Source organism: Pristiophorus japonicus, chromosome 1, assembly GCF_044704955.1.
Source record: "Pristiophorus japonicus isolate sPriJap1 chromosome 1, sPriJap1.hap1, whole genome shotgun sequence".
Lineage (NCBI taxonomy): Eukaryota > Metazoa > Chordata > Chondrichthyes > Pristiophoridae > Pristiophorus > Pristiophorus japonicus.
Genome location: NC_091977.1, coordinates 544,216,924 through 544,243,994, shown reverse-complemented (window position 1 = coordinate 544,243,994; position 27,071 = coordinate 544,216,924). Strand labels below are relative to the sequence as shown.

The 27,071-nt window shown below is 54.3% G+C and overlaps 1 protein-coding gene across 4 annotated transcripts in view; it reads right to left on the bottom strand.

Annotated features, from left to right (window-relative positions):
- LOC139278421 (nucleolar transcription factor 1-like) overlaps positions 1-27,071 on the bottom strand; it is a 117,945-nt gene that overhangs the window by 19,339 nt on the left and 71,535 nt on the right. For all 4 annotated transcript variants that reach the window (XM_070897179.1, XM_070897199.1, XM_070897191.1 and 1 more), the window contains 3 exons: positions 5,301-5,411; positions 2,666-2,754; positions 947-1,136 (listed from right to left, as the gene is read on the bottom strand). In XM_070897179.1, coding sequence (XP_070753280.1) covers positions 947-1,136; positions 2,666-2,754; positions 5,301-5,411 — 390 coding nt within the window. The remainder of the gene's footprint in view (positions 1-946; positions 1,137-2,665; positions 2,755-5,300; positions 5,412-27,071) is intronic.

The window sequence follows — 27,071 nt, the reverse complement described above, 5'->3', positions numbered from 1 at the left end:
ACAGGTCTGTCACTGTAAAACACTGGGGTACAGCATTGGGGGTACAGGTCTGTTACTGTATAACACTGGGTACAGGTCTGTCAATATAACACTGGGGTACAGTACTGATGGGTACAGGTCTGTCACTGTATAACACTGGGGTACAGTACTGGTGGGTACAGGTTTGTCATTGTATAACACTGGGGTACAGTACTGGTGGGTACAGGTCTGTCACTGAATAACACTGGGGTACAGGTCTGTCACTGTATAACACTGGGGTACAGTACTGGTGGGTACAGGTCTGTCACTGTATAACACTGGGGTACAGTACTGGTGGGTACAGGTCTGTCACTGTATAACACTGGGGTACAGTACTGGTGGGTACAGGTCTGTTACTGTATAACACGGGTACAGTACTGGTGGGTACAGGTCTGTCACTGTATAACACTGGGGTACAGTACTGGTGGGTACAGGTCTGTCACTGTATAACACTGGGGTACAGTACTGGTGGGTACAGGTCTGTCACTGTATAACACTGGGGTACAGTACTGGTGGGTACAGGTCTGTCACTGTATAACACTGGGGTACAGTACTGGTGGGTACAGGTCTGTCACTGTATAACACTGGGGTACAGGTCTGTAACTGTATAACACTGGGGTACATTACTGGTGGGTACAGGTCTGTCACTGTATAATACGGGTACAGTACTGGTGGGTACAGGTCTGTCACTGTATAACACTGGGGTACAGTCCTAGTGGGGTCAGGTCAGTCACTGTATAACACTAGGGTACAGTACTGGTGGGCACAGGTCAGTCACTGTATAACACTGGGGTACAGTACTGGTGGGTACAGGTCAGTCACAGTATAACACTGGGGTACAGTCCTAGTGGGGTCAGGTCAGTCACTGTATAACACTAGGGTACAGTACTGCTGGGTGCAGGTCTGTGAACACACTGAGGGAACTCACCTTGAGCCAGATTTCCAGCTCAATCTTGTATTCTTGTTGCTGCTCCTCCACCAGTTTCTTGTATCCATCTTTCTGAGCCTGGCTCTGTTTTTGCCATCGCTTCCCGATCTCCACCATCCTCTCCTTCAGCCCAAAGTGGTTGAGCTCCCCATTGGTCAGCAGCTCCTGGGAGAACATCTGGTAACCACTCCTGCAAGGGACAGGACTGGTCACTCTCGGTCAGTGGCCGGTCACTCTCAGTCAGTGGGCGGTCACTCTCAGTCAGTGGGCGGTCACTCTCAGTCAGTGGGCGGTCACTCGCGGTCAGTGGGCGGTCACTCGCTGTCAGTGGGCGGTCACTCGCTGTCAGTGGGCGGTCACTCTCGGTCAGTGGGCGGTCACTCGCTGTCAGTGGGCGGTCACTCGCTGTCAGTGGGCGGTCACTCGCTGTCAGTGGGCGGTCACTCGCTGTCAGTGGGCGGTCACTCTCAGTCTCACTCGCTGTCAGTGGGCGGTCACTCGCTGTCAGTGGGCGGTCACTCGCTGTCAGTGGGTGGTCACTCGCTGTCAGTGGGTGGTCACTCTCGGTCAGTGGGAGGTCACTCGCTGTCAGTGGGTGGTCACTCGCTGTCAGTGGGCGGTCACTCGCGGTCAGTGGGCGGTCACTCGCGGTCAGTGGGCGGTCACTCGCGGTCAGTGGACGGTCACTCTCAGTCAGTGGACGGTCACTCGCTGTCAGTGGATGGTCACTCTCAGTCAGTGGGCGGTCACTCTCAGTCAGTGGGCGGTCACTCTCAGTCAGTGGGCGGTCACTTGCTGTCAGTGGGCGGTCACTCGCTGTCAGTGGACGGTGACTCGCTGTCAGTGGACGGTCACTCTCAGTCAGTGGATGGTCACTCGCTGTCAGTGGACGGTCACTCTCAGTCAGAGGACGGTCACTCGCTGTCAGTGGGCGGTCACTCGCTGTCAGTGGGCGGTCACTCTCAGTCTCACTCGCTGTCAGTGGGTGGTCACTCGCGGTCAGTGGGCGGTCACTCGCGGCCAGTGGGCGGTCACTCGCGGCCAGTGGGTGGCCACTCTCGGTCAGTGGGTGGCCACTCTCGGTCAGTGGACGGCCACTCTCAAGTCACTCGCGGTCAGTGGACAGTCACTCGCGGTCAGTGGGCGGTCACTCGCGGTCAGTGGGCGGTCACTCGCGGTCAGTGGGCGGTCACTCGCGGTCAGTGGGTGGTCACTCGCTGTCAGTGGGTGGTCACTCTCGGTCAGTGGGTGGTCACTCTCGGTCAGTGGGTGGTCACTCGCTGTCAGTGAGTGTTCACTCTCGGTCAGTGGGCGGTCACTCGCTGTCAGCAGACGATCACTCTCGGTCAGTGTGCGGTCACTCGTGGTCAGTGGACGGTCACTCGCGGTCAGTGGACGGTCACTCGCGGTCAGTGGACGGTCACTCTCGGCCAGAGGACAGTCACCTGCGGTCAGTGGGTGGTCACCCTCAGTCAGCGGGCGGTCACTCTCAGTCAGTGGGCGGTCACTCGCGGTCAGGTCAGTGGATGGTCACTCAGTCAGCGGGCAGTCACTCTCAGTCAGCGTGCGGTCACTCTCAGTCAGCGTGCGGGTCAGTGGATGGTCACTCTCGGTCAGCGGACGGGTCAGCGGGCGGTCACTCTCGGTCAGCGGGCGGTCACTCTCGGTCAGCGGGCGGTCACTCTCGGTCAGCGGGCGGGTCAGCAGGCGGTCACTTACATTGGTGGTTTCTTTGGCTCCCCGTCGAATTTCAATTTCTTGGAATGCTGGGCCAAGGCCGGGGAGCAGCGACTCTCCGTTAGTTCCCTCTGCAACACAACACAAGCTCTCGTTATAACACCCTCCCAACCAGCTCTGTAAACACCGGCGGGGTGGGGGGGGCGGGGGTGTCTGGGCGGGAGGTGGTGTCTGTGCGGGAGGTGACGGGGAGGGGGTGTCTGTGCGGGAGGTGACTGGGAGGGGGTGTCTGGGCGGGAGGTGACTGGGAGGGAGTGTCTGGGTGGGAGGGGGTGTCTGGGCGGGAGGTGACGGGGAGGGGGTGTCTGGGCGGGAGGGGGTGTCTGGGCGGGAGGTGACTGGGAGGGAGTGTCTGGGCGGGAGGGGGTGGCTGGGCGGGAGGTGACGGGGAGGGGGTGTCTGGGCGGGAGGGGGTGTCTGGGCGGGAGGTGACGGGGAGGGAGTGTCTGGGCGGGAGGTGACGGGGAGGGGGTGTCTGGGCGGGAGATGACTGGGAGGGGGTGTCTGGGCGGGAGGTGACTGGGAGCGGGTGTCTGGGCGGGAGGTGACGGGGAGGGAGTGTCTGGGCGGGAGGTGACGGGGAGGGGGTGTCTGGGAGGGAGGTGACTGGGAGGGGGTGTCTGGGCGGGAGGTGACGGGGAGGGAGTGTCTGGGCGGGAGGTGACGGGGAGGGAGTGTCTGGGCGGGAGGTGACGGGGAGGGGGTGTCTGGGCGGGAGGGGGTGTCTGGGCGGGAGGTGACGGGGAGGGAGTGTCTGGGCGGGAGGTGACGGGGAGGGAGTGTCTGGGCGGGAGGTGACGGGGAGGGAGTGTCTGGGCGGGAGGTGACGGGGAGGGAGTGTCTGGGCGGGAGGTGACGGGGAGGGAGTGTCTGGGCGGGAGGTGACTGGGAGGGGGTGTCTGGGCGGGAGGTGACGGGGAGGGAGTGTCTGGGCGGGAGGTGACGGGGAGGGGGTGTCTGGGCGGGAGGTGACGGGGAGGAGGTGTCTGGGCGGGAGGTGACGGGGAGGGGGTGTCTGGGCGGGAGGTGACTGGGAGGGGGTGTCTGGGCGGGAGGTGACGGGGAGGGAGTGTCTGGGCGGGAGGTGACGGGGAGGGAGTGTCTGGGCGGGAGGTGACGGGGAGGGGGTGTCTGGGCGGGAGGGGGTATCTGGGCGGGAGGTGACAGGGAGGGGGTGTCTGGGCGGGAGGTGACTGGGAGGGGGTGTCTGGGCGGGAGGTGACGGGGAGGGGGTGTCTGGGCGGGAGGTGACGGGGAGGGGGTGTCTGGGCGGGAGGTGACGGGGAGGGGGTGTCTGGGCGGGAGGTGACGGGGAGGGGGTGTCTGGGCGGGAGGTGACTGGGAGGGGGTGTCTGGGCGGGAGGTGACGGGGAGGGAGTGTCTGGGCGGGAGGTGACGGGGAGGGGGTGTCTGGGCGGGAGGGGGTATCTGGGCGGGAGGTGACAGGGAGGGGGTGTCTGGGCGGGAGGTGACTGGGAGGGGGTGTCTGGGCGGGAGGTGACGGGGAGGGGGTGTCTGGGCGGGAGGTGACGGGGAGGGGGTGTCTGGGCGGGAGGTGACGGGGAGGGGGTGTCTGGGCGGGAGGTGACGGGGAGGGGGTGTCTGGGCGGGAGGTGACGGGGAGGGGGTGTCTGGGCGGGAGGTGACGGGGAGGGGGTGTCTGGGCGGGAGGGGGTATCTGGGCGGGAGGTGACAGGGAGGGGGTGTCTGGGCGGGAGGTGACGGGGAGGGGGTGTCTGGGCGGGAGGGGGTATCTGGGCGGGAGGTGACAGGGAGGGGGTGTCTGGGCGGGAGGTGACGGGGAGGGAGTGTCTGGGCGGGAGGTGACGGGGAGGGGGTGTCTGGGCGGGAGGTGACGGGGAGGGGGTGTCTGGGCGGGAGGGGGTATCTGGGCGGGAGGTGACAGGGAGGGGGTGTCTGGGCGGGAGGTGACGGGGAGGGGGTGTCTGGGCGGGAGGTGACGGGGAGGGGGTGTCTGGGTGGGAGGTGACGGGGAGGGGGTGTCTGGGCGGGAGGTGACGGGGAGGGGGTGTCTGGGCGGGAGGTGACGGGGAGGGGGTGTCTGGGCGGGAGGGGGTGTCTGGGCGGGAGGTGACGGGGAGGGGGTGTCTGGGCGGGAGGTGACAGGGAGGGAGGACTGGTCGGGGGGAGGTACGGGGTGTGGGGGATGGGAAGGACGGGGTGGGGGGAGAGAGAGACAGTGACGGAGCGGGGTGGGGAGGGTGGGGCGGAGGAGGTGGTGCTTGTTTTAACTTCCTCTCTGCAGGACAGCAGCAGCCCCCTGACTGGGCTACACTGGAGGGGAGAATAGGTCCGAGCTTTCATTACATTAATTCCACGACTTCATTACCCACAGCCTCTGAACAGCCCTCACACAATTTAAATTCTCTGCATTTGGTCAAAGTTGCAATTCTGTGTTTATTGTTCACTCAGAACTGTTTTATTCAACAGCTGAGTGACTTGTTCCTCTTCTGAGGGCATCAAGGATACAGCACGCAGTGTGGGACAGGAGTCACGTGTAGCCCAGACCGGGTCGGGTTCCCGTCCCTGAAGGACAACACTGACCTAGTTGGGTTTTTACTACAATCCCGCAGTTGCCATGTGATTTTTCACACACCTCGTATCTCCTCTGGTCATCCGCTGCCTTCTTAATCCAGGGAATCATCTCCTTCTTCTCCATGGCCTTCCAGGCAGCCTCCATTGCTGACTGGGCCTTCTTGCGGTCGTTCTGTGGGTGTGAGGAGCAGCGGGGAAAGAGTTAAAATAGATCGACTTGGCACAACAAACAGCAACTTAACAACCCGACCCGCCCCGCCTCCCTGTGCGTCACACTCTCTCTCTCCGTGTCACACTCTCTCTCTCTCTCCCCGTGTGTCACTCTCTCTTTCTCTCTGTGTGTCACACTCTCTCTCTGTGTCACATTCTCTCTCTCTCCGTGTCACTCTCTCTCTCTCTCCGTGTCACTCTCTCTCTCTCTCCCCCCGTGTGTCACTCTCTCTCTCTCTCTCTCTCTCTCTCTCCGTGTGTCACTCTCTCTCACTCTCCGTGTGCCACACTCTCTCTCTCTCTCCCCGTGTGTCACTCTCTCTTTCTCTCTCTCTCTGTGTGTCACACTCTCTCTCTGTGTCACATTCTCTCTCTCTCCGTGTCACTCTCTCTCTCTCCCCCCGTGTGTCACTCTCTCCCTCTCTCCGTGTGTCACTCTCTCTCACTCTCCGTGTGTCACACTCTCTCTCTCCGTGTGTCACACTCTCTCTCTCTCCGTGTGTCACACTCTCCCTTTCTCTCCGTGTCACACTCTCCCTTTCTCTCCGTGTCACCCTCTCTCTCTCCATGTCACTCTCTCTCTGTGTCACTCTCTCTCTGTGTCACACTCTCTCTCTCCCTGTCACACTCTCTCTCTCTCTCTCTCTCCGTGTCACATTCTCTCTCTCCCTGTGTCACACTCTCTCTCTTCGTGTGTCACTCTCTCTCTCTCTCCGTGTGTCACACTCTCTCTCTCCGTGTATCACACTCTCTCTCTCCGTGTATCACACTCTCTCTCTCTCCGTGTTACACTCTCTCTCTCTCTGTGTCACACACTCTCTCTCTCTCCGTGTCTCTCTCTCTCTCTCTCCGTGTCACTCTCTCTCTCTCTCCGTGTCACTCTCTCTCTCCGTGTCACACTCTCTCTCCCTGTCACACTCTCTCTCCCTGTCTCTCTCCGTGTCACACTCTCTCTCTCTCCGTGTCACACTCTCTCTCTCTCCGTGTCACACTCTCTCTCCGTGTCACCCTCTCTCTCTCCATGTCACTCTCTCTCTGTGTCACACTCTCTCTCTCCCTGTCACACTCTCTCTCTCCCTGTCACACTCTCTCTCTCTCTCTCTCTCCGTGTCACACTCTCTCTCTCCCTGTGTCACACTCTCTCTCTCCCTGTGTCACTCTCTCTCTCTCTCTCTCTCCGTGTGTCACACTCTCTCTCTCCGTCTATCACACTCTCTCTCTCCGTGTGTCACTCTCTCTCTCTCTCCGTGTCACTCTCTCTCTCTCTCCGTGTCACACTCTCTCTCTCTCCGTGTCACACTCTCTCTCTCTCCGTGTCACTCTCTCTCTCTCCGTGTCACTCTCTCTCTCTCTCTCCGTGTCACACTCTATCTCCCTGTCACACTCTCTCTCCCTGTCACACTCTCTCTCCCTGTCTCTCTCCGTGTCACACTCTCTCTCTCTCCATGTCACACTCTCTCTCTCTCCGTGTCACACTCTCTCTCTCCGTGTCACCCTCTCTCTCTCCATGTCACTCTCTCTGTGTCACACTCTCTCTCTCCGTCACACTCTCTCTCTCCCTGTCACACTCTCTCTCTCTCTGTGTCACACTCTCTCTCTCCCTGTGTCACACTCTCTCTCTCCCTGTGTCACACTCTCTCTCTCCCTGTGTCACACTCTCTCTCTCCGTGTGTCACTCTCTCTCTCTCTCTCCGTCTATCACACTCTCTCTCTCCGTGTGTCACACTCTCTCTCTCTCTCTCTCCGTGTCACACTCTCTCTCTCTCCGTGTCACACTCTCTCTCTCTCCGTGTCACACTCTCTCTCACTCTCTCCGTGTCACACTCTCTCTCTCTCCGTGTCACACTCTCTCTCTCTCTCTCCGTGTCACACTCTCTCTCTCTCTCTCCGTGTCACACTCTCTCTCTCTCCGTGCCACACTCTCTCTCTCCGTGCCACACTCTCTCTCTCCGTGCCACACTCTCTCTCTCCGTGCCACACTCTCTCTCTCCGTGCCACACTCTCTCTCTCCGTGCCACACTCTCTCTCTCCGTGCCACACTCTCTCTCTCCGTGTCACACTCTCTCTCTCCGTGTCACACTCTAGCATAAGGGATGGTTTTCTGGACCAATATGTCGAGGAACCAACTAGGGGGCAGGCCATCTGAGACTGGGTGTTGTGTAATGAGAGGGGATTAATTAGCAATCTCATTGTGCGAGGCCCCTTGGGGAAGAGTGACAATAATATGGTGGAATTCTACATTAGGATGGAGAATGAAACAGTTAATTCAGAGACCATGGTCCAGAACTTAAAGAAGGGTAACTTTGAAGGTCTGAGGCGTGAATTGGCTAGGATAGATTGGCGAATGATACTTAAGGGATTGACAGTGGATGGGCAATGGCAGACATTTAGAGACCGCATGGATGAACTACAACAATTGGACATCCCAGTCTGGTGTAAAAATAAAAAAGGGAAGGTGGCTCAACCGTGGCTATCAAGGGAAATCAGGGATAGTATTAAAGCCAAGGAAGTGGCATACAAATTGGCCAGAAATAGCAGCGAAACCGGGGACTGGGAGAAATTTAGAACTCAGCAGAGGAGGACAAAGGGTTTGATTAGGGCAGGGAAAATAGAGTACGAGAGGAAGCTTGCAGGGAACATTAAGACGGACTGCAAAAGCTTCTATAGAGATGTAAAGAGAAAAAGGTTCGTAAAGACAAACGTAGGTCCCCTGCAGTCAGAATCAGGGGAAGTCATAACGGGGAACAAAGAAATGGCGGACCAATTGAACAAGTACTTTGGTTCGGTATTCACTAAGGAGGACACAAACAACCTTCCGGATATAAAAGGGGTCAGAGGGTCTCGTAAGAAGGAGGAACTGAGGGAAATCCTTATTAGTTGGGAAATTGTATGGGGGAAATTGATGGGATTGAAGGCCGATAAATCCCCAGGGCCTGATGGACTGCATCCCAGAGGACTGAAGGAGGTGGCCTTGGAAATAGCGGATGCATTGACAGTCATTTTCCAACATTCCATAGATTCTGGATCAGTTCCTATGGAGTGGAGGGTAGCCAATGTAACCCCATTTCTTAAAAAAGGAGGGAGAGAGAAAACAGGGAATTATAGACCGGTCAGCCTGACATCGGTAGTGGGTAAATTGATGGAATCAATTATTAAGGATGTCATAGCAGCGCATTTGGAAAGAGGTGACATGATAGGTCCAAGTCAGCATGGATTTGTGAAAGGGAAATCATGTTTGACAAATCTTCTGGAATTTTTTGAGGATGTTTCCAGTAGATGGACAAGGAAGAACCAGTTGATGTGGTGTATTTGGACATTCAGAAGGCTTTCGACAAGGTCCCTTACAAGAGATTAGTGTGCAAAGTTAAAGCACATGGGATTGGGGGTAGTGTGCTGACATGGATTGAAAACTGGTTGGCAGACAGGAAGCAAAGAGTAGGAGTAAACGGGTACTTTTCAGAATGGCAGGCAGTGACTAGTGGGGTGCCGCAAGGTTCTGTGCTGGGGCCCCAGCTGTTTACATTGTACATTAATGATTTGGATGAGGGGATTAAATGTAGTATCTCCAATTTTGCGGATAACACTAAGTTGGGTGGCAGTGTGAGCTGCGAGGAGGATGCTATGAGGCTGCAGAGTGACTTGGATAGGTTAGGTGAGTGGGCAAATGCATGGCAGATGAAGTATAATGTGGATAAATGTGAGATTATCCACTTTGGTGGTAAAAACAGAGAGACAGACTATTATCTGAATGGTGACAGATTAGGAAAAGGGGAGGTGCAACGAGACCTGGGTGTCATGGTACATCAGTCATTGAAGGTTGGCATGCAGGTACAGCAGGTGGTTAAGAAAGCAAATGGCATGTTGGCCTTCATAGCGAGGGGATTTGAGTACAGGGGCAGGGAGGTGTTACTACAGTTGTACAGGGCCTTGGTGAGGCCACGCCTGGAGTATTGTGTACAGTTTTGGTCTCCTAACTTGAGGAAGGACGTTCTTGCTATTGAGGGAGTGCAGCGAAGGTTCACCAGACTGATTCCTGGGATGGCGGGATTGACATATCAAGAAAGACTGGATCAACTGGGCTTGTATTCACTGGAGTTCAGAAGAATGAGAGGGGACCTCATAGAAACGTTTAAAATTCTGAAGGGGTTTAGACAGGTTAGATGCAGGAAGAATGTTCCCAATGTTGGGGAAGTCCAGAACCAGGGGTCACAGTCTAAGGATAAGGGGTAAGCCAGACCAATATGTCGAGGAACCAACTAGAGAGCTGGCCATCCTAGACTGGGTGATGTGTAATGAGAAGGGAGTAATTAGCAATCTTGTTGTGCGAGGCCCCTTGGAAAAGAGTGACCATAATATGGTAGAATTCTTTATTAAGATGGATAGTGACATAGTTAATTCGGAAACTAGGGTCCTGAACTTAAGGAAAGGTAACTTTGACAGTATGGGGCGTGAATTGGCTAGAATAGACTGGCAAAGGATACTTAAAGGGTTGACAGTGGATAAGGAATGGCAGACATTTAAAGATCACATGGATGAACTTCAGCAATTGTACATCCCTGTCTGGAGTAAAAATAAAATGGGGAAGGTGGCTCAATCGTGGCTAACAAGGGAAATTAAGGATAGTGTTAAATCCAAGGAAGAGGCATATAAATTGGCCAGAAAAAGCAGCAAACCTGAGGGCTGGGAAAAATTTAGAATTCAGCAGAGGAGAACAAAGGGTTTAATTAAGAGAGGGAAAATAGAGTACGAGAGGAAGCTTGCAGGTAACATAAAAACTGACTGCAAAAGCGTCGATAAATTTGTGAAGAGAAAAAGATTAATGAAGACAAACGTAGGTCCCTTGCAGTCGGATTCAGGTGAATGTATAATGGGGAACAATGAAATGGCAGGCCAATTGAACAAATACTTCGGTTCTGTCTTCACGAAGGAAGACACAAATAACCTTCCGAATGTACTAGGGGACAGTGGGTCTAGTGAGAAGGAGGAACTGAAGGAAATCTTTATTAGGTGGGAAATTGTGTTAGGGAAATTGATGGGATTGAAGGTCGATAAATCCCCGGGGTCTGATAGTCTGCATCCCAGAGTACTTAAGGAATTGGCCCTAGAAATAGTGGAATGATTGGTGATCATTTTCCACCAGTCTATCGACTCTGGATCAGTTCCTATGGACTGGAGGGTAGCTAATGTAACACCACTTTTTAAAAAAGGAGGGAGAGAGAAAATGGTAAATTATAGACTGGTTAGCCTGACATCAGTAGTGGGGAAAATGTTGGAATCAATCATTATGGATGAAATAGCAACGCATTTGGAAAGCAGTGACAGGATCGGTCCAAGTCAGCATGGATTTATGAAAGGGAAATCATGCTTGACAAATCTTCTGGAATTTTTTGAGGATGTAACTAGTACAGTGGACAAGGGAGAACCAGTGGATGTGGTGTATTTGGACTTTCAAAAGGCTTTTGACAAGGTCCCACACAAGAGATTGGTGTGCAAAATCAAGGCACATGGTATTGGGGATAATGTACTGACGTGGATAGAGAACTGGTTGGCAGACAGGAAGCAGAGAGTCGGGATAAACGGGTCCTTTTCAGAATGGCAGGCAGTGACTAGTGGAGTGGCTCAGGGCTCAGTGTTGGGACCCCAGTTCTTTACAATATACATTAACAATTTAGATGAAGGAATTGAGTGTAATATCTCCAAGTTTGCAGATGACACTAAGCTGGGTGGCGGTGTGAGCTGTGAGGAGGACGTTAAGAGGCTGCAGGGTGACTTGGACAGGTTCAGTGAGTGGGCAAATGCATGGCAGATGCAGTATAATGTGGATAAATGTGAGGTTATCTATTTTGGGAGCAAAAACACAAAGGCAGAATATTATCTGGATGGCGGCAGATTAGGAAAAGGGGAGGTGCAACGAGACCTGGGTGTCATGGTACATCAGTCACTGAAAGTTGGCATGCAGGTACAGCAGGTGGTGAAGAAGGCAAATGGTATGTTGGCCTTCACAGCTAGGGGATTTGAGTATAGGAGCAGGGAGGTCTTACTGCAGTTGTATAGGCCTCACCTGGAATATTGTGTTCAGTTTTGGTCTCCTAATCTGAGGAAGGACATTCTTGCTATTGAGGGAGTGCAGCGAAGGTTCACCAGACTGATTCCTGGGATGGCAGGACTGACATATGAGGAGAGACTGGATCAACTGGGCCTTTATTCACTGGAGTTTAGAAGGATGAGAGGGGATCTCATAGAAACGTATAAGATTCCGATCGGACTGGACAGGTTAGATGCGGAGAGAATGTTCCCGATGTTGGGGAAGTCCAGAACCAGGGAACATAGTCTTAAGATAAGGGATAGGCCATTTAGGACTGAGATTAGGAGAAACTTCTTCACTCAGAGAGTTGTTAACCTGTGGAATTCCCTGCCGCAGAGAGTTGTTGAGGCCAGTTCATTGGATATATTCAAGAGGGAGTCAGATATGACCCTTACCACTGAAGAGATCAAGGGGTATGGAGAGAAAACAGGAAAGGGGTACTGAGGGAATGATCAGCCATGATCTTAATGAATGGTGGTGCAGGCTCGAAGGGCTGAATTGCCTACTCCTGCACCTATTTTCTATGTTTCTATGTTTCTCTCTCCATGTCACACTCTCTCTCCGTGTCACACTCTCTCTCTCTGTGTCACACTCTCTCTCTCTCTCCGTGTCACACTCGCTCTCTCTCTCCCCGTGTCACACGCTCTCTCTCTCCGTGTCACACTCTCACTCTGTGTCTCTCTCTCTCTGTCTCACACTCTCTGTGTCTCTCTCTCCCCGTGTCACTCTCCCTCTCTCTCTCTGTCACATTCTCTCTCTCTCCGTATCACACTCTCTCTCTCTCTCTGTGTCACACTCTCTCTTTCTCTCCGTGTCACACTCTCTCTCTCTCTCTGTCTCTCTGTGTCTCACACTCTCTCTATCACACTCTCTCCCTCTCTCTCTGTATCACACTCTCTCCCTCTCTCTCTGTATCACACTCTCCCGTGTCACACTCTCTCTCTCTCTCTCCGTGTCACTCTCTCTCTCTCTCTCTCTCCGTGTCACACTCTCTCTCTCTCCACGTCACACTCTTTCTCTCACTCTCTCTCCGTGTCACACTCTCTCTCTCTCTCTCCCCGTGTCACACTCTCTCTCTCTGTGTCACACTGTCCCTCTCTCTCTCTGTGTCACACTCTCTCTCTTTCTCTCTCCATATCACTTCTCGCTCTCTTTCTCTCCGTGTCACACTCTCTCTCTCCGTGTTACACTCTCTCTCTCCGTGTCACACTCCCTCTCTCTCTCTCCGTGTCACACTCTCTCTTTCCGTGTCACAATCTCTCTCTCCGTGTCACACTCTCTCTCTCTCTCTTCGTGTCACACTCTCTCTCTCTTCGTGTCACACTCTCTCTCTCTCTCCGTGTCACAATCTCTCTCTATCTCCGTGTCACACTCTCTTTCCGTGTCACACTCTCTCTCCGTGTCACAATCTCTCTCTCTCCGCGTCACACTCACTCACACTCTCCGTGTCACAATCTCTCTCTCTCTCTCTGTGTCACACTCTCTCTCTCTCTCTCCGTGTCACACTCTCTCTCTCTGTGTCTCACACTCTCTGTGTCTCCATCACACTCTCTCTCTCTCTCTGTGTCACAGTCTCTCTCTCTCTCTCCGTGTCACAGTCTCTCTCTCTCTCTCCGTCACACTCTCCCGCTCTGTGTCTCACACTCTCTCTCTCTCTCTGTATCACACTCGCTCTCTCTTTGTATCACACTCGCTCTCTCTTTGTATCACACTCGCTCTCTCTCTCTCTCCGTGTCACACTCTCTCTCTCTCCGTGTCAGTCTCACTCTCTCTCTCTGTGTCACACTCTCTCTCTCCGTGTCACACTCTCTCTCGCTCTCTCTCCGTGTCACACTCTTTCTCACTCTCCGTGTCACACTCTTTCTCTCTCTCCGTGTCACACTCTCTCTCTCTCTCCGTGTCTCACACTCTCTCTCTCTCTCTCTGTATCACACTCGCTCTCTCTCTCCGTGTCTCGCTCTCTCTCTCTCTCTGTATCACACTCGCTCTCTCTTTGTATCACACTCGCTCTCTCTTTGTATCACACTCGCTCTCTCTCTCTCTCCGTGTCACACTCTCTCTCTCTCTCCGTGTCACAGTCTCACTCTCTCTCTCTGTGTCACACTCTCTCTCTCCGTGTCACACTCTCTCTCGCTCTCTCTCCGTGTCACACTCTTTCTCACTCTCCGTGTCACACTCTTTCTCTCTCTCCGTGTCACACTCTCTCTCTCTCTCCGTGTCTCACACTCTCTCTCTCTCTCTGTATCACACTCGCTCTCTCTCTCCGTGTCTCGCTCTCTCTCTCCATGTCACACTCTCTCTCTCTCTGTGTCACACTCTCTCTCTCCGTGTCACACTCTCTTTCTCTCTGCATCTCACACACTCTCTCTCTTTGTCACACTCTCTCTCTCTATCACACTCTCTTCTCTCTCTCTCCGTGTCACCTTCTCTCTCTCTCCGTGTCACACTCTCTCTCCGCGTCACACTCTCTCTCTCTCTCCGCGTCACAATCTCTCTCTCTCTCTCTCTCCGTATCTCTCTCTCTCTCTCCGTATCGCACTCTCTCTCTCCGTATCGCACTCTCTCTCTCCGTACCACACTCTCTCTCCGTCACACTCTCTCTCTCTCTCTCCGTGTCACACTCTCTCTCTCCCCGTGTCACACTCTCTCTCTCTCCCTCCGCGTCCCACTCTCTCTCTCTGTCACAATCTCTCTCTCTCTCTCCATGTCACACTCTCCCTCCCTCTCTCTCCGTGTCACACTCTCCCTCTCTCTCTCTCGCTGTGTCACACTCTCCCTCTCTCCGTGTCACTCTCTTTCTCTCCGCGTCACATTCTCTCTCTCTCCGTGCCACACTCTCTCTCTCTCTCTCTCCGTGTCACACTCTCTCTCTCCCCATGTCACACTCTCTCTCTCCGCGTCCCACTCTCTCTCTCTCTGTGTCAAAACATCTCTCTCTCTCTCTGTCACATTCTCCCTCTCTCTCTCTATGTCACACACTCTCTCTCTCCGTGTCACAATCGCTCTCTCTCTCTCCGCGCCACTCTCTCTCTCTCTCACTCCGTGTCACAATCTCTCTCTCTCTCTCTCCGTGTCACACTCTCCCTGTCTCCGTGTCACACTCTTTCTCTCCGTGTCACACTCTCTCTCTCTCTCTCTCCGTGTCACACTCTCTCTCTCTCTCTCCCCGTGTCACACTCTCTCTTTCCGCATCACACTCTCTCTTTCCGCGTCACACACTCTCTCTCTCTCTCTCTCTCTCCCTCCGCGTCCCACTCTCTCTCTCTCTGTCACAATCTCTCTCTCTCTCTCTCCGTGTCACACTCTCCCTCTCTCTCTCTCTCCGTGTCACACTCTCACTCTCCCCGTGTCACACTCTCTCTCTCTCCCCATCACACTCACTCTCTCTCTCCCTCCGCGTCCCACTCTCTCTGTCAATCTCTCTCTCTCCGTGACACACTCTCCCTCTCTCTCTCTCGCTGTGTCACACTCTCCCTCTCTCCGTGTCACACTCTCTTTCTCTCCATGTCACACTCTCTCTCTCTCCATGTCACACTCTCTCTCCGTGCCACACTCTCTCTCTCCGTGTCACACTCTCTCTCTCTCTCGCCCCGTGTCACACTCTCTCTCTCCGCGTCCCACTCTCTCTCTCTCTGTCACATTCTCCCTCTCTCTCTCTATGTCACACACTTTCTCTCTCCGTGTCACAATCTCTCTCTCTCTCTCTCCGCGCCACTCTCTCTCTCTCTCTCACTCCGTGTCACAATCTCTCTCTCTCTCTCTCCGTGTCACACTCTCCCTGTCTCCGTGTCACACTCTCTTTCTCTCCGTGTCACACTCAATCTCTCTCTCTCTCCGTGTCACACTCTCTCCGTGTCACACTCTCTCTCTCTCTCCGCGTCACACACTCTCTCTCTCTCTCTCTCTCCCTCCGCGTCCCACTCTCTCTCTCTCTCTGTCACAATCTCTCTCTCTCTCTCCGTGTCACACTCTCCCTCTCTCACTCTCTCCGTGTCACACTCTCACTCTCCCTCTCTCCGTGTCACACTCTCTCTCTCTCTCTCCCCGTGTCACAATCTCTCTCTCTCTCTCTCCGTGTCACACTCTCCCTCTCTCTCTCTCTCCGTGTCACACTCTCACTCTCCCTCTCTCCGTGTCACACTCTCTCTCTCTCCCCGTGTCACACTCTCTCTCTCTCCCCGTGTCACACTCTCTCTCTCTCTCCCCATCACACTCTCTCTCTCTCTCTCCTTCCGCGTCCCACTCTCTGTCAATCTCTCTCTCTCCGTGTCATACTCTCTCTCTCTCTCCGTGTCACACTCTCCCTCTCTCTCTCTCTCCGTGTCACACTCTCACTCTCCCTCTCTCCGTGTCACACTCTCTCTCTCTCCCCGTGTCACACTCTCTCTCTCTCTCCCCATCACACTCTCTCTCTCTCTCTCCCTCCGCGTCCCACTCTCTGTCAATCTCTCTCTCTCCGTGTCATACTCTCCCTCTCTCTCCGTGACACACTCTCCCTCTCTCTCTCTCTCGCTGTGTCACACTCTCCCTCTCTCCGTGTCACACTCTCTTTCTCTCCGTGCCACACTCTCTTTCTCCGTGTCACACTCTCTCTCTCTTTCGCCTCGTGTCACACTCTCTCTCTCCGCGTCCCACTCTCCCTCTCTCTCTGTCACATTCTCCCTCTCTCTCTCTCCGTATCACATTCTCCCTCTCTCTCTCTCTCCGTGTCACACTCTCTCTCTCTGTGTCGCAATCTCTCTCTCTCTCTCTCTGTCACACTCTCTCTCTGTGTGTCACACTTTCTCTCTCTCTCTGTGTCACACTTTCTCTCTCTCTCCGTGTCACACACTCTCTCTCTCCGTGTCTCTCTCTCTGTGTCTCACACTCTCTCTCTTTGTATCACACTCGCTCTCTCTTTGTATCACACTCGCTCTCTCTCTCTCTCTCTCCGTGTCACAGTCTCACTCTCTCTCTCTGTCACACTTTCTCTCTCTCTCTGTCACACTTTCTCACTCTCTCCGTGTCACACACTCTCTCTCTCCGTGTCTCTCTCTCTCTGTGTCTCACACTCTCTCTCTCTCTGTATCACACTCGCTCTCTCTTTGTATCACACTCGCTCTCTCTCTCTCTCTCCGTGTCACACTCTCTCTCTCTCCGTGTCACAGTCTCACTCTCTCTCTCTGTGTCACACTCTCTCTCTCCGTGTCACACTCTCTCTCTCGCTCTCTCTCCGTGTCACACTCTTTCTCACTCTCCGTGTCACACTCTTTCTCACTCTCCGTGTCACACTCTCTCTCTCTCTGTGTCTCACACTCTCTCTCTCTCCGTCACTCTCTCTCTCTCTCTCTCTGTATCACACTCGCTCTCCGTGTCTCGCTCTCTCTCTCTCCGTGTCACACTCTCTCTCTCTCTCTCTCCGTATCGCACTCTCTCTCTCCGTATCACACTCTCTCTCTCCGTATCACACTCTCTCTCTCTCCGTCACACTCTCTCTCTCTCTCTCCGTGTCACACTCTCTCTCTCCCCGTGTCACATTCTCTCTCTCCGCGTCACACTCTCTCTCTCTCCCTCCGCGTCCCACTCTCTCTCTCTCTCCGTGTCACACTCTCCCTCTCTCGCTGTGTCACACTCTCCCTCTCTCCGTGTCACACTCTCTCTCTCTCTCTCCCCATGTCACACTCTCTCTCTCTCTCTGTGTCACATTCTCCCTCTCTCTCTCTCCGTGTCACATTCTCCCTCTCTCTCTCTGTCACACACTCTCTCTCTCCGTGTCACAATCTCACTCTCTCTCTCTCTCTGCGCCACTCTCTCTCTCTCACTCCATGTCACAATCTCTCTCTCTCTCTCCGTGTCACACTCTCACTGTCTCCGTGTCACACTCTCTTTCTCTTCGTGTCACACTCTCTCTCTCTCTCTCTCCCTCTGCGTCCCACTCTCTCTCTCTGTCACAATCTCTCTCTCTCTCTCTCCGTGTCACACTCTCCCTCTCTCTCTCTCTCCGTGTCACACTCTCCCTCTCTCTCTCTCTCCGTGTCACACTCTCCCTCTCTCCGTGTAACACTCTCTCTCTCTCTCCCCGTGTCACACTCTCTCTCTCCGCGTCACACTCACTCTCTCTCTCCCTCTGCGTCCCACTCTCTCTCTCTCTGTCAATCTCTCTCTCTCCGTGTCACACTCTCCCTCTCTCTCCGTGTCACACTCTCCCTCCCTCTCTCTCTCGCTGTGTCACACTCTCCCTCTCTCCATGTCACACTCTCTTTCTCTCCGTGTCACACTCTCCCTCTCTCTCCGTGTCACACTCTCCCTCTCTCTCTCTCTCCGTGTCACACTCTCCCTCTCTCCGTGTCACACTCTCTCTCTCCACGTCACACTCTCTCTCTCTCTCAATCTCTCTCTCTCCGTGTCACACTCTCCCTCTCTCTCCGTGTCACACTCTCCATCTCTCTCTCTTTCGCTGTGTCACACTCTCCCTCTCTCCGTGTCACACTCTCTTTCTCTCCGTGTCACACTCTCTCTCCGTGCCACACTCTCTCTCTCTCTCTCTGTGTCACACTCTCTCTCTCCCCGTGTCACACTCTCTCTCCCTCTATCTCTCGCTGTGTCACTCTCCCTCTCTCCGTGTCACACTCTCTTTCTCTCCGTGTCACACTCTCCCTCTCTCTCGCTGTGTCACACTCTCCCTCTCTCCATGTCATACTCTCTTTCTCTCCGTGCCACACTCTCTCTCTCTACCTCTCTCTCTCCGTATCGCACTCTCTCTCTCCATATCACACTCTCTCTCTCTCCGTCACACTCTCTCTCTCTCTCCGTGTCACACTCTCTCTCTCCCCGTGTCACACTCTCTCTCTCTCCCTCCGCATCCCACTCTCTCTCTCTGTCACAATCTCTCTCTCTCTCTCCGTGTCACACTCTCCCTCTCTCTCCGTGTCACACTCTCCCTCTCTCGCTGTGTCACACTCTCCCTCTCTCCGTGTCACTCTCTTTCTCTCCGCGTCATTCTCTCTCTCCGTGCCACACTCTCTCTCTCTCCGTGTCACACTCTCTCTCTCCCCGTGTCACATTCTCTCTCTCCGCGTCACACTCTCTCTCTCTCTCTCTCCCTCCGCGTCCCACTCTCTCTCTCTCTCCGTGTCACACTCTCCCTCTCTCGCTGTGTCACACTCTCCCTCTCTCCGTGTCACACTGTCTTTCTCTCTGTGTCACATTCTCTCTCTCTCCGTGTCACACTCTCTCTCGCTCTCTCCCCATGTCACACTCTCTCTCTCTCTCTGTCACATTCTCCCTCTCTCTCTCTCCGTGTCACATTCTCCCTCTCTCTCTGTGTCACACTCTCTCTCTCCGTGTCACAATCTCACTCTCTCTCTCTCTGCGCCACTCTCTCTCTCTCTCTCTCTCTCTCACTCCATGTCACAATCTCTCTCTCTCTCTCTCCGTGTCACACTCTCCCTGTCTCCGTGTCACACTCTCTTTCTCTTCGTGTCACACTCTCTCTCTCTCCGTGTCACACTCTCTCTCTCTCTCTCTCCCTCTGCGTCCCACTCTCTCTCTCTCTCTGTCACAATCTCTCTCTCTCTCTCTCCGTGTCACACTCTCCCTCTCTCTCTCTCTCCGTGTCACACTCTCCCTCTCTCTCTCTCTCCGTGTCACACTCTCCCTCTCTCCGTGTAACACTCTCTCTCTCTCTCCCCGTGTCACACTCTCTCTCTCCGCGTCACACTCACTCTCTCTCTCCCTCCGCGTCCCACTCTCTCTCTGTCAATCTCTCTCTCTCCGTGTCACACTCTCCCTCTCTCTCCGTGTCACACTCTCCCTCCCTCTCTCTCTCGCTGTGTCACACTCTCCCTCTCTCCATGTCACACTCTCTTTCTCTCCGTGTCACACTCTCCCTCCCTCTCTCTCTCGCTGTGTCACACTCTCCCTCTCTCCATGTCACACTCTCTTTCTCTCTGTGTCACACTCTCCCTCTCTCTCTCTCTCCGTGTCACATTCTCCCTCTCTCTCTCTCTCCGTGTCACACTCTCCCTCTCTCCGTGTCACACTCTCTCTCTCTCTCAATCTCTCTCTCTCCGTGTCACACTCTCCCTCTCTCTCCGTGTCACACTCTCCATCTCTCTCTCTTTCGCTGTGTCACACTCTCCCTCTCTCCGTGTCACACTCTCTTTCTCTCCGTGTCACACTCTCTCTCCGTGCCACACTCTCTCTCTCTCTCTCTGCGTCACACTCTCTCTCTCCCTGTGTCACACTCTCTCTCCCTCTCTCTCGCTGTGTCACACTCTCCCTCTCTCCATGTCATACTCTCTTTCTCTCCGTGCCACACTCTCTCTCTCTACCTCTCTCTCTCTCCGTATCGCACTCTCTCTCTCCGTATCACACTCTCTCTCTCTCCGTCACACTCTCTCTCTCTCTCCGTGTCACACTCTCTCTCTCCCCGTGTCACACTCTCTCTCTCTCCCTCCGCATCCCACTCTCTCTCTCTGTCACAATCTCTCTCTCTCTCTCCGTGTCACACTCTCCCTCTCTCTCCGTGTCACACTCTCCCTCTCTCGCTGTGTCACACTCTCCCTCTCTCCGTGTCACTCTCTTTCTCTCCGCGTCACATTCTCTCTCTCTCCGTGCCACACTCTCTCTCTCTCCGTGTCACACTCTCTCTCTCCCCATGTCACACTCTCTCTCTCCGCGTCCCACTCTCTCTCTCTCTCCGTGTCAAAACATCTCTCTCTCTCTCTTTCTGTCACATTCTCCCTCTCTCTCTCTATGTCACACACTCTCTCTCTCCGTATCACAATCTCTCTCTCTCTCCGCGCCACTCTCTCTCTCTCTCTCTCTCACTCCGTGTCACAATCTCTCTCTCTCTCTCTCCGTGTCACACTCTCCCTGTCTCCGTGTCACACTCTCTTTCTCTCCGTGTCACACTCTCTCTCTCTCTCTCTCTCTCCGTGTCACACTCTCTCCGTGTCACACTCTCTCTCTCTCTCCCCGTGTCACACTCTCTCTCTCCGCGTCACACACTCTCTCTCTCTCTCTCTCTCTCTCTCCGCGTTCCACTCTCTCTCTCTCTCTGTCACAATCTCTCTCTCTCTCTCCGTGTCACACTCTCCCTCTCTCTCTCTCTCCGTGTCACACTCTCACTCTCCCCGTGTCACACTCTCTCTCTCTCCCCGTCACACTCACTCTCTCTCTCTCTCTCTCCCTCCGCGTCCCACTCTCTCTGTCAATCTCTCTCTCTCCGTGACACACTCCCTCTCTCTCTCTCGCTGTGTCACACTCTCCCTCTCTCCGTGTCACACTCTCTTTCTCTCCATGTCACACTCTCTCTCTCTCCATGTCACACTCTCTCTCCGTGCCACACTCTCTCTCTCCGTGTCACACTCTCTCTCTCTCTCGCCCCGTGTCACACTCTCTCTCTCCGCGTCCCACTCTCTCTCTCTCTGTCACATTCTCCCTCTCTCTCTCTATGTCACACACTTTCTCTCTCCGTGTCACAATCTCTCTCTCTCTCTCTCCGCGCCACTCTCTCTCTCTCTCTCACTCCGTGTCACAATCTCTCTCTCTCTCTCTCTCCGTGTCACACTCTCCCTATCTCCGTGTCATACTCTCTTTCTCTCCGTGTCACACTCAATCTCTCTCTCTCTCCGTGTCACACTCTCTCCGTGTCACACTCTCTCTCTCTCTCCGCGTCACACACTCTCTCTCTCTCTCTCTCTCCCTCCGCGTCCCACTCTCTCTCTCTCTCTGTCACAATCTCTCTCTCTCTCTCCGTGTCACACTCTCCCTCTCTCTCTCTCTCCGTGTCACACTCTCACTCTCCCTCTCTCCGTGTCACACTCTCTCTCTCTCCCCGTGTCACAATCTCTCTCTCTCTCTCTCCGTGTCACACTCTCCCTCTCTCTCTCTCTCCGTGTCACACTCTCACTCTCCCTCTCTCCGTGTCACACTCTCTCTCTCTCCCCATCACACTCTCTCTCTCTCTCTCCTTCCGCGTCCCACTCTCTGTCAATCTCTCTCTCTCCGTGTCATACTCTCTCTCTCTCCGTGTCAAACTCTCCCTCTCTCTCTCTCTCCGTGTCACACTCTCACTCTCCCTCTCTCCGTGTCACACTCTCTCTCTCTCCCCCTGTCACACTCTCTCTCTCTCTCCCCATCACACTCTCTCTCTCTCTCTCCCTCCGCGTCCCACTCTCTGTCAATCTCTCTCTCTCCGTGTCATACTCTCCCTCTCTCTCCGTGACACACTCTCCCTCTCTCTCTCTCTCGCTGTGTCACACTCTCCCTCTCTCCGTGTCACACTCTCTTTCTCTCCGTGCCACACTCTCTCTCTCCGTGTCACACTCTCTCTCTCGCCTCGTGTCACACTCTCTCTCTCCGCGTCCCACTCTCCCTCTCTCTCTGTCACATTCTCCCTCTCTCTCTCTCCGTATCACATTCTCCCTCTCTCTCTCTCTCCGTGTCACACTCTCTCTCTCTGTGTCGCAATCTCTCTCTCTCTCTCTCTGTCACACTCTCTCTCTCTGTGTCACACTTTCTCTCTCTCTCTGTGTCACACTTTCTCTCTCTCTCCGTGTCACACACTCTCTCTCTCCGTGTCTCTCTCTCTGTGTCTCACACTCTCTCTCTTTGTATCACACTCGCTCTCTCTTTGTATCACACTCGCTCTCTCTCTCTCTCTCTCCGTGTCACAGTCTCACTCTCTCTCTCTGTCACACTTTCTCTCTCTCTCTCTGTCACACTTTCTCACTCTCTCCGTGTCACACACTCTCTCTCTCCGTGTCTCTCTCTCTCTGTGTCTCACACTCTCTCTCTCTCTGTATCACACTCGCTCTCTCTTTGTATCACACTCGCTCTCTCTCTCTCTCTCCGTGTCACACTCTCTCTCTCTCCGTGTCACAGTCTCACTCTCTCTCTCTGTGTCACACTCTCTCTCTCCGTGTCACACTCTCTCTCTCGCTCTCTCTCCGTGTCACACTCTTTCTCACTCTCCGTGTCACACTCTTTCTCACTCTCCGTGTCACACTCTCTCTCTCTCTGTGTCTCACACTCTCTCTCTCTCCGTCACTCTCTCTCTCTGTATCACACTCGCTCTCCGTGTCTCGCTCTCTCTCTCTCCGTGTCACACTCTCTCTCTCTCTCTCTCCGTATCGCACTCTCTCTCTCCGTATCACACTCTCTCTCTCCGTATCACACTCTCTCTCTCTCCGTCACACTCTCTCTCTCTCTCTCCGTGTCACACTTTCTCTCTCTCTCTGTGTCACACTTTCTCTCTCTCTCCGTGTCACACACTCTCTCTCTCCGTGTCTCTCTCTCTGTGTCTCACACTCTCTCTCTTTGTATCACACTCGCTCTCTCTTTGTATCACACTCGCTCTCTCTCTCTCTCTCTCTCCGTGTCACAGTCTCACTCTCTCTCTCTGTCACACTTTCTCACTCTCTCCGTGTCACACACTCTCTCTCTCCGTGTCTCTCTCTCTCTCTGTCTCACACTCTCTCTCTCTCTGTATCACACTCGCTCTCTCTTTGTATCACACTCGCTCTCTCTCTCTCTCCGTGTCACACTCTCTCTCTCTCCGTGTCACAGTCTCACTCTCTCTCTCTGTGTCACACTCTCTCTCTCCGTGTCACACTCTCTCTCTCGCTCTCTCTCCGTGTCACACTCTTTCTCACTCTCCGTGTCACACTCTTTCTCACTCTCCGTGTCACACTCTCTCTCTCTCTGTGTCTCACACTCTCTCTCTCTCCGTCACTCTCTCTCTCTCTCTCTCTGTATCACACTCGCTCTCCGTGTCTCGCTCTCTCTCTCTCCGTGTCACACTCTCTCTCTCTCTCTCTCCGTATCGCACTCTCTCTCTCCGTTTCACACTCTCTCTCTCTCCGTCACACTCTCTCTCTCTCTCTCCGTGTCACACTCTCTCTCTCCCCGTGTCACATTCTCTCTCTCCGCGTCACACTCTCTCTCTCCCTCCGCGTCCCACTCTCTCTCTCTCTCCGTGTCACACTCTCCCTCTCTCGCTGTGTCACACTCTCCCTCTCTCCGTGTCACACTCTCTCTCTCTCTCTCCCCATGTCACACTCTCTCTCTCTCTCTGTGTCACATTCTCCCTCTCTCTCTCTCCGTGTCACATTCTCCCTCTCTGTCACACACTCTCTCTCTCCGTGTCACAATCTCACTCTCTCTCTCTCTCTCTCTCTCTCTCACTCCATGTCACAATCTCTCTCTCTCTCTCCGTGTCACACTCTCTCTCTCTCTCTCTCCCTCTGCGTCCCACTCTCTCTCTCTCTGTCACAATCTCTCTCTCTCTCTCTCTCCGTGTCACACTCTCCCTCTCTCTCTCTCTCCGTGTCACACTCTCCCTCTCTCTCTCTCTCCGTGTCACACTCTCCCTCTCTCCGTGTAACACTCTCTCTCTCTCTCCCCGTGTCACACTCTCTCTCTCCGCGTCACACTCACTCTCTCTCTCCCTCCGCGTCCCACTCTCTCTCTCTCTGTCAATCTCTCTCTCTCCGTGTCACACTCTCCCTCTCTCTCCGTGTCACACTCTCCCTCCCTCTCTCTCTCGCTGTGTCACACTCTCCCTCTCTCCATGTCACACTCTCTTTCTCTCCGTGTCACACTCTCCCTCTCTCTCTCTCTCCGTGTCACACTCTCCCTCTCTCTCTCTCTCCGTGTCACACTCTCCCTCTCTCCGTGTCACACTCTCTCTCTCCACGTCACACTCTCTCTCTCTCTCAATCTCTCTCTCTCCGTGTCACACTCTCCCTCTCTCTCCGTGTCACACTCTCCATCTCTCTCTCTTTCGCTGTGTCACACTCTCCCTCTCTCCGTGTCACACTCTCTTTCTCTCCGTGTCACACTCTCTCTCCGTGCCACACTCTCTCTCCGTGCCACACTCTCTCTCTCTCTCTCTGTGTCACACTCTCTCTCTCCCCGTGTCACACTCTCTCTCCCTCTATCTCTCGCTGTGTCACTCTCCCTCTCTCCGTGTCACACTCTCTTTCTCTCCGTGTCACACTCTCCCTCTCTCTCGCTGTGTCACACTCTCCCTCTCTCCATGTCATACTCTCTTTCTCTCCGTGCCACACTCTCTCTCTCTACCTCTCTCTCTCTCCGTATCGCACTCTCTCTCTCCATATCACACTCTCTCTCTCTCCGTCACACTCTCTCTCTCTCTCCGTGTCACACTCTCTCTCTCCCCGTGTCACACTCTCTCTCTCTCCCTCCGCATCCCACTCTCTCCCTCTGTCACAATCTCTCTCTCTCTCTCCGTGTCACACTCTCCCTCTCTCTCCGTGTCACACTCTCCCTCTCTCTCCGTGTCACACTCTCCCTCTCTCCGTGTCACTCTCTTTCTCTCCGCGTCACATTCTCTCTCTCTCCGTGCCACACTCTCTCTCTCTCCGTGTCACACTCTCTCTCTCCCCGTGTCACATTCTCTCTCTCCGCGTCACACTCTCTCTCTCTCTCTCTCCCTCCGCGTCCCACTCTCTCTCTCTCTCCGTGTCACACTCTCCCTCTCTCGCTGTGTCACACTCTCCCTCTCTCCGTGTCACACTGTCTTTCTCTCTGTGTCACATTCTCTCTCTCTCCGTGTCACACTCTCTCTCTCTCTCTCCCCATGTCACACTCTCTCTCTCTCTCTCTGTCACATTCTCCCTCTCTCTCTCTCCGTGTCACATTCTCCCTCTCTCTCTCTGTGTCACACACTCTCTCTCTCCGTGTCACAATCTCACTCTCTCTCTCTCTCTGCGCCACTCTCTCTCTCTCTCTCTCTCACTCCATGTCACAATCTCTCTCTCTCTCTCCGTGTCACACTCTCCCTGTCTCCGTGTCACACTCTCTTTCTCTTCGTGTCACACTCTCTCTCTCTCCGTGTCACACTCTCTCTCTCTCTCTCTCCCTCTGCGTCCCACTCTCTCTCTCTGTCACAATCTCTCTCTCTCTGTCTCCGTGTCACACTCTCCCTCTCTCTCTCTCTCCGTGTCACACTCTCCCTCTCTCTCTCTCTCCGTGTCACACTCTCCCTCTCTCCGTGTAACACACTCTCTCTTTCTCCCCGTGTCACACTCTCTCTCTCCGCGTCACACTCACTCTCTCTCTCCCTCCGCGTCCCACTCTCTCTCTGTCAATCTCTCTCTCTCCGTGTCACACTCTCCCTCTCTCTCCGTGTCACACTCTCCCTCCCTCTCTCTCTCGCTGTGTCACACTCTCCCTCTCTCCATGTCACACTCTCTTTCTCTCCGTGTCACACTCTCCCTCCCTCTCTCTCTCGCTGTGTCACACTCTCCCTCTCTCCATGTCACACTCTCTTTCTCTCCGTGTCACACTCTCCCTCTCTCTCTCTCTCCGTGTCACATTCTCCCTCTCTCTCTCTCTCCGTGTCACACTCTCCCTCTCTCCGTGTCACACTCTCTCTCTCTCAATCTCTCTCTCTCCGTGTCACACTCTCCCTCTCTCTCCGTGTCACACTCTCCATCTCTCTCTCTTTCGCTGTGTCACACTCTCCCTCTCTCCGTGTCACACTCTCTTTCTCTCCGTGTCACACTCTCTCTCCGTGCCACACTCTCTCTCTCTCTCTGCGTCACACTCTCTCTCTCCCTGTGTCACACTCTCTCTCCCTCTATCTCTCGCTGTGTCACTCTCCCTCTCTCCGTGTCACACTCTCCCTCTCTCTCGCTGTGTCACACTCTCCCTCTCTCCATGTCATACTCTCTTTCTCTCCGTGCCACACTCTCTCTCTCTACCTCTCTCTCTCTCCGTATCGCACTCTCTCTCTCCGTATCACACTCTCTCTCTCTCCGTCACACTCTCTCTCTCTCTCCGTGTCACACTCTCTCTCTCCCCGTGTCACACTCTCTCTCTCTCCCTCCGCATCCCACTCTCTCTCTCTGTCACAATCTCTCTCTCTCTCTCCGTGTCACACTCTCCCTCTCTCTCCGTGTCACACTCTCCCTCTCTCGCTGTGTCACACTCTCCCTCTCTCCGTGTCACTCTCTTTCTCTCCGCGTCACATTCTCTCTCTCTCCGTGCCACACTCTCTCTCTCTCCGTGTCACACTCTCTCTCTCCCCATGTCACACTCTCTCTCTCCGCGTCCCACTCTCTCTCTCTCTCCGTGTCAAAACATCTCTCTCTCTCTCTTTCTGTCACATTCTCCCTCTCTCTCTCTTTGTCACACACTCTCTCTCTCTGTATCACAATCTCTCTCTCTCTCTCCGCGCCACTCTCTCTCTCTCTCTCTCTCACTCCGTGTCACAATCTCTCTCTCTCTCTCTCCGTGTCACACTCTCCCTGTCTCCGTGTCACACTCTCTTTCTCTCCGTGTCACACTCTCTCTCTCTCTCTCTCTCTCCGTGTCACACTCTCTCCGTGTCACACTCTCTCTCTCTCTCCCCGTGTCACACTCTCTCTCTCCGCGTCACACACTCTCCCTCTCTCTCTCTCCGCGTTCCACTCTCTCTCTCTCTCTGTCACAATCTCTCTCTCTCTCTCCGTGTCACACTCTCCCTCTCTCTCTCTCTCCGTGTCACACGCTCCCTCTCTCTCTCTCGCTGTGTCACACTCTCCC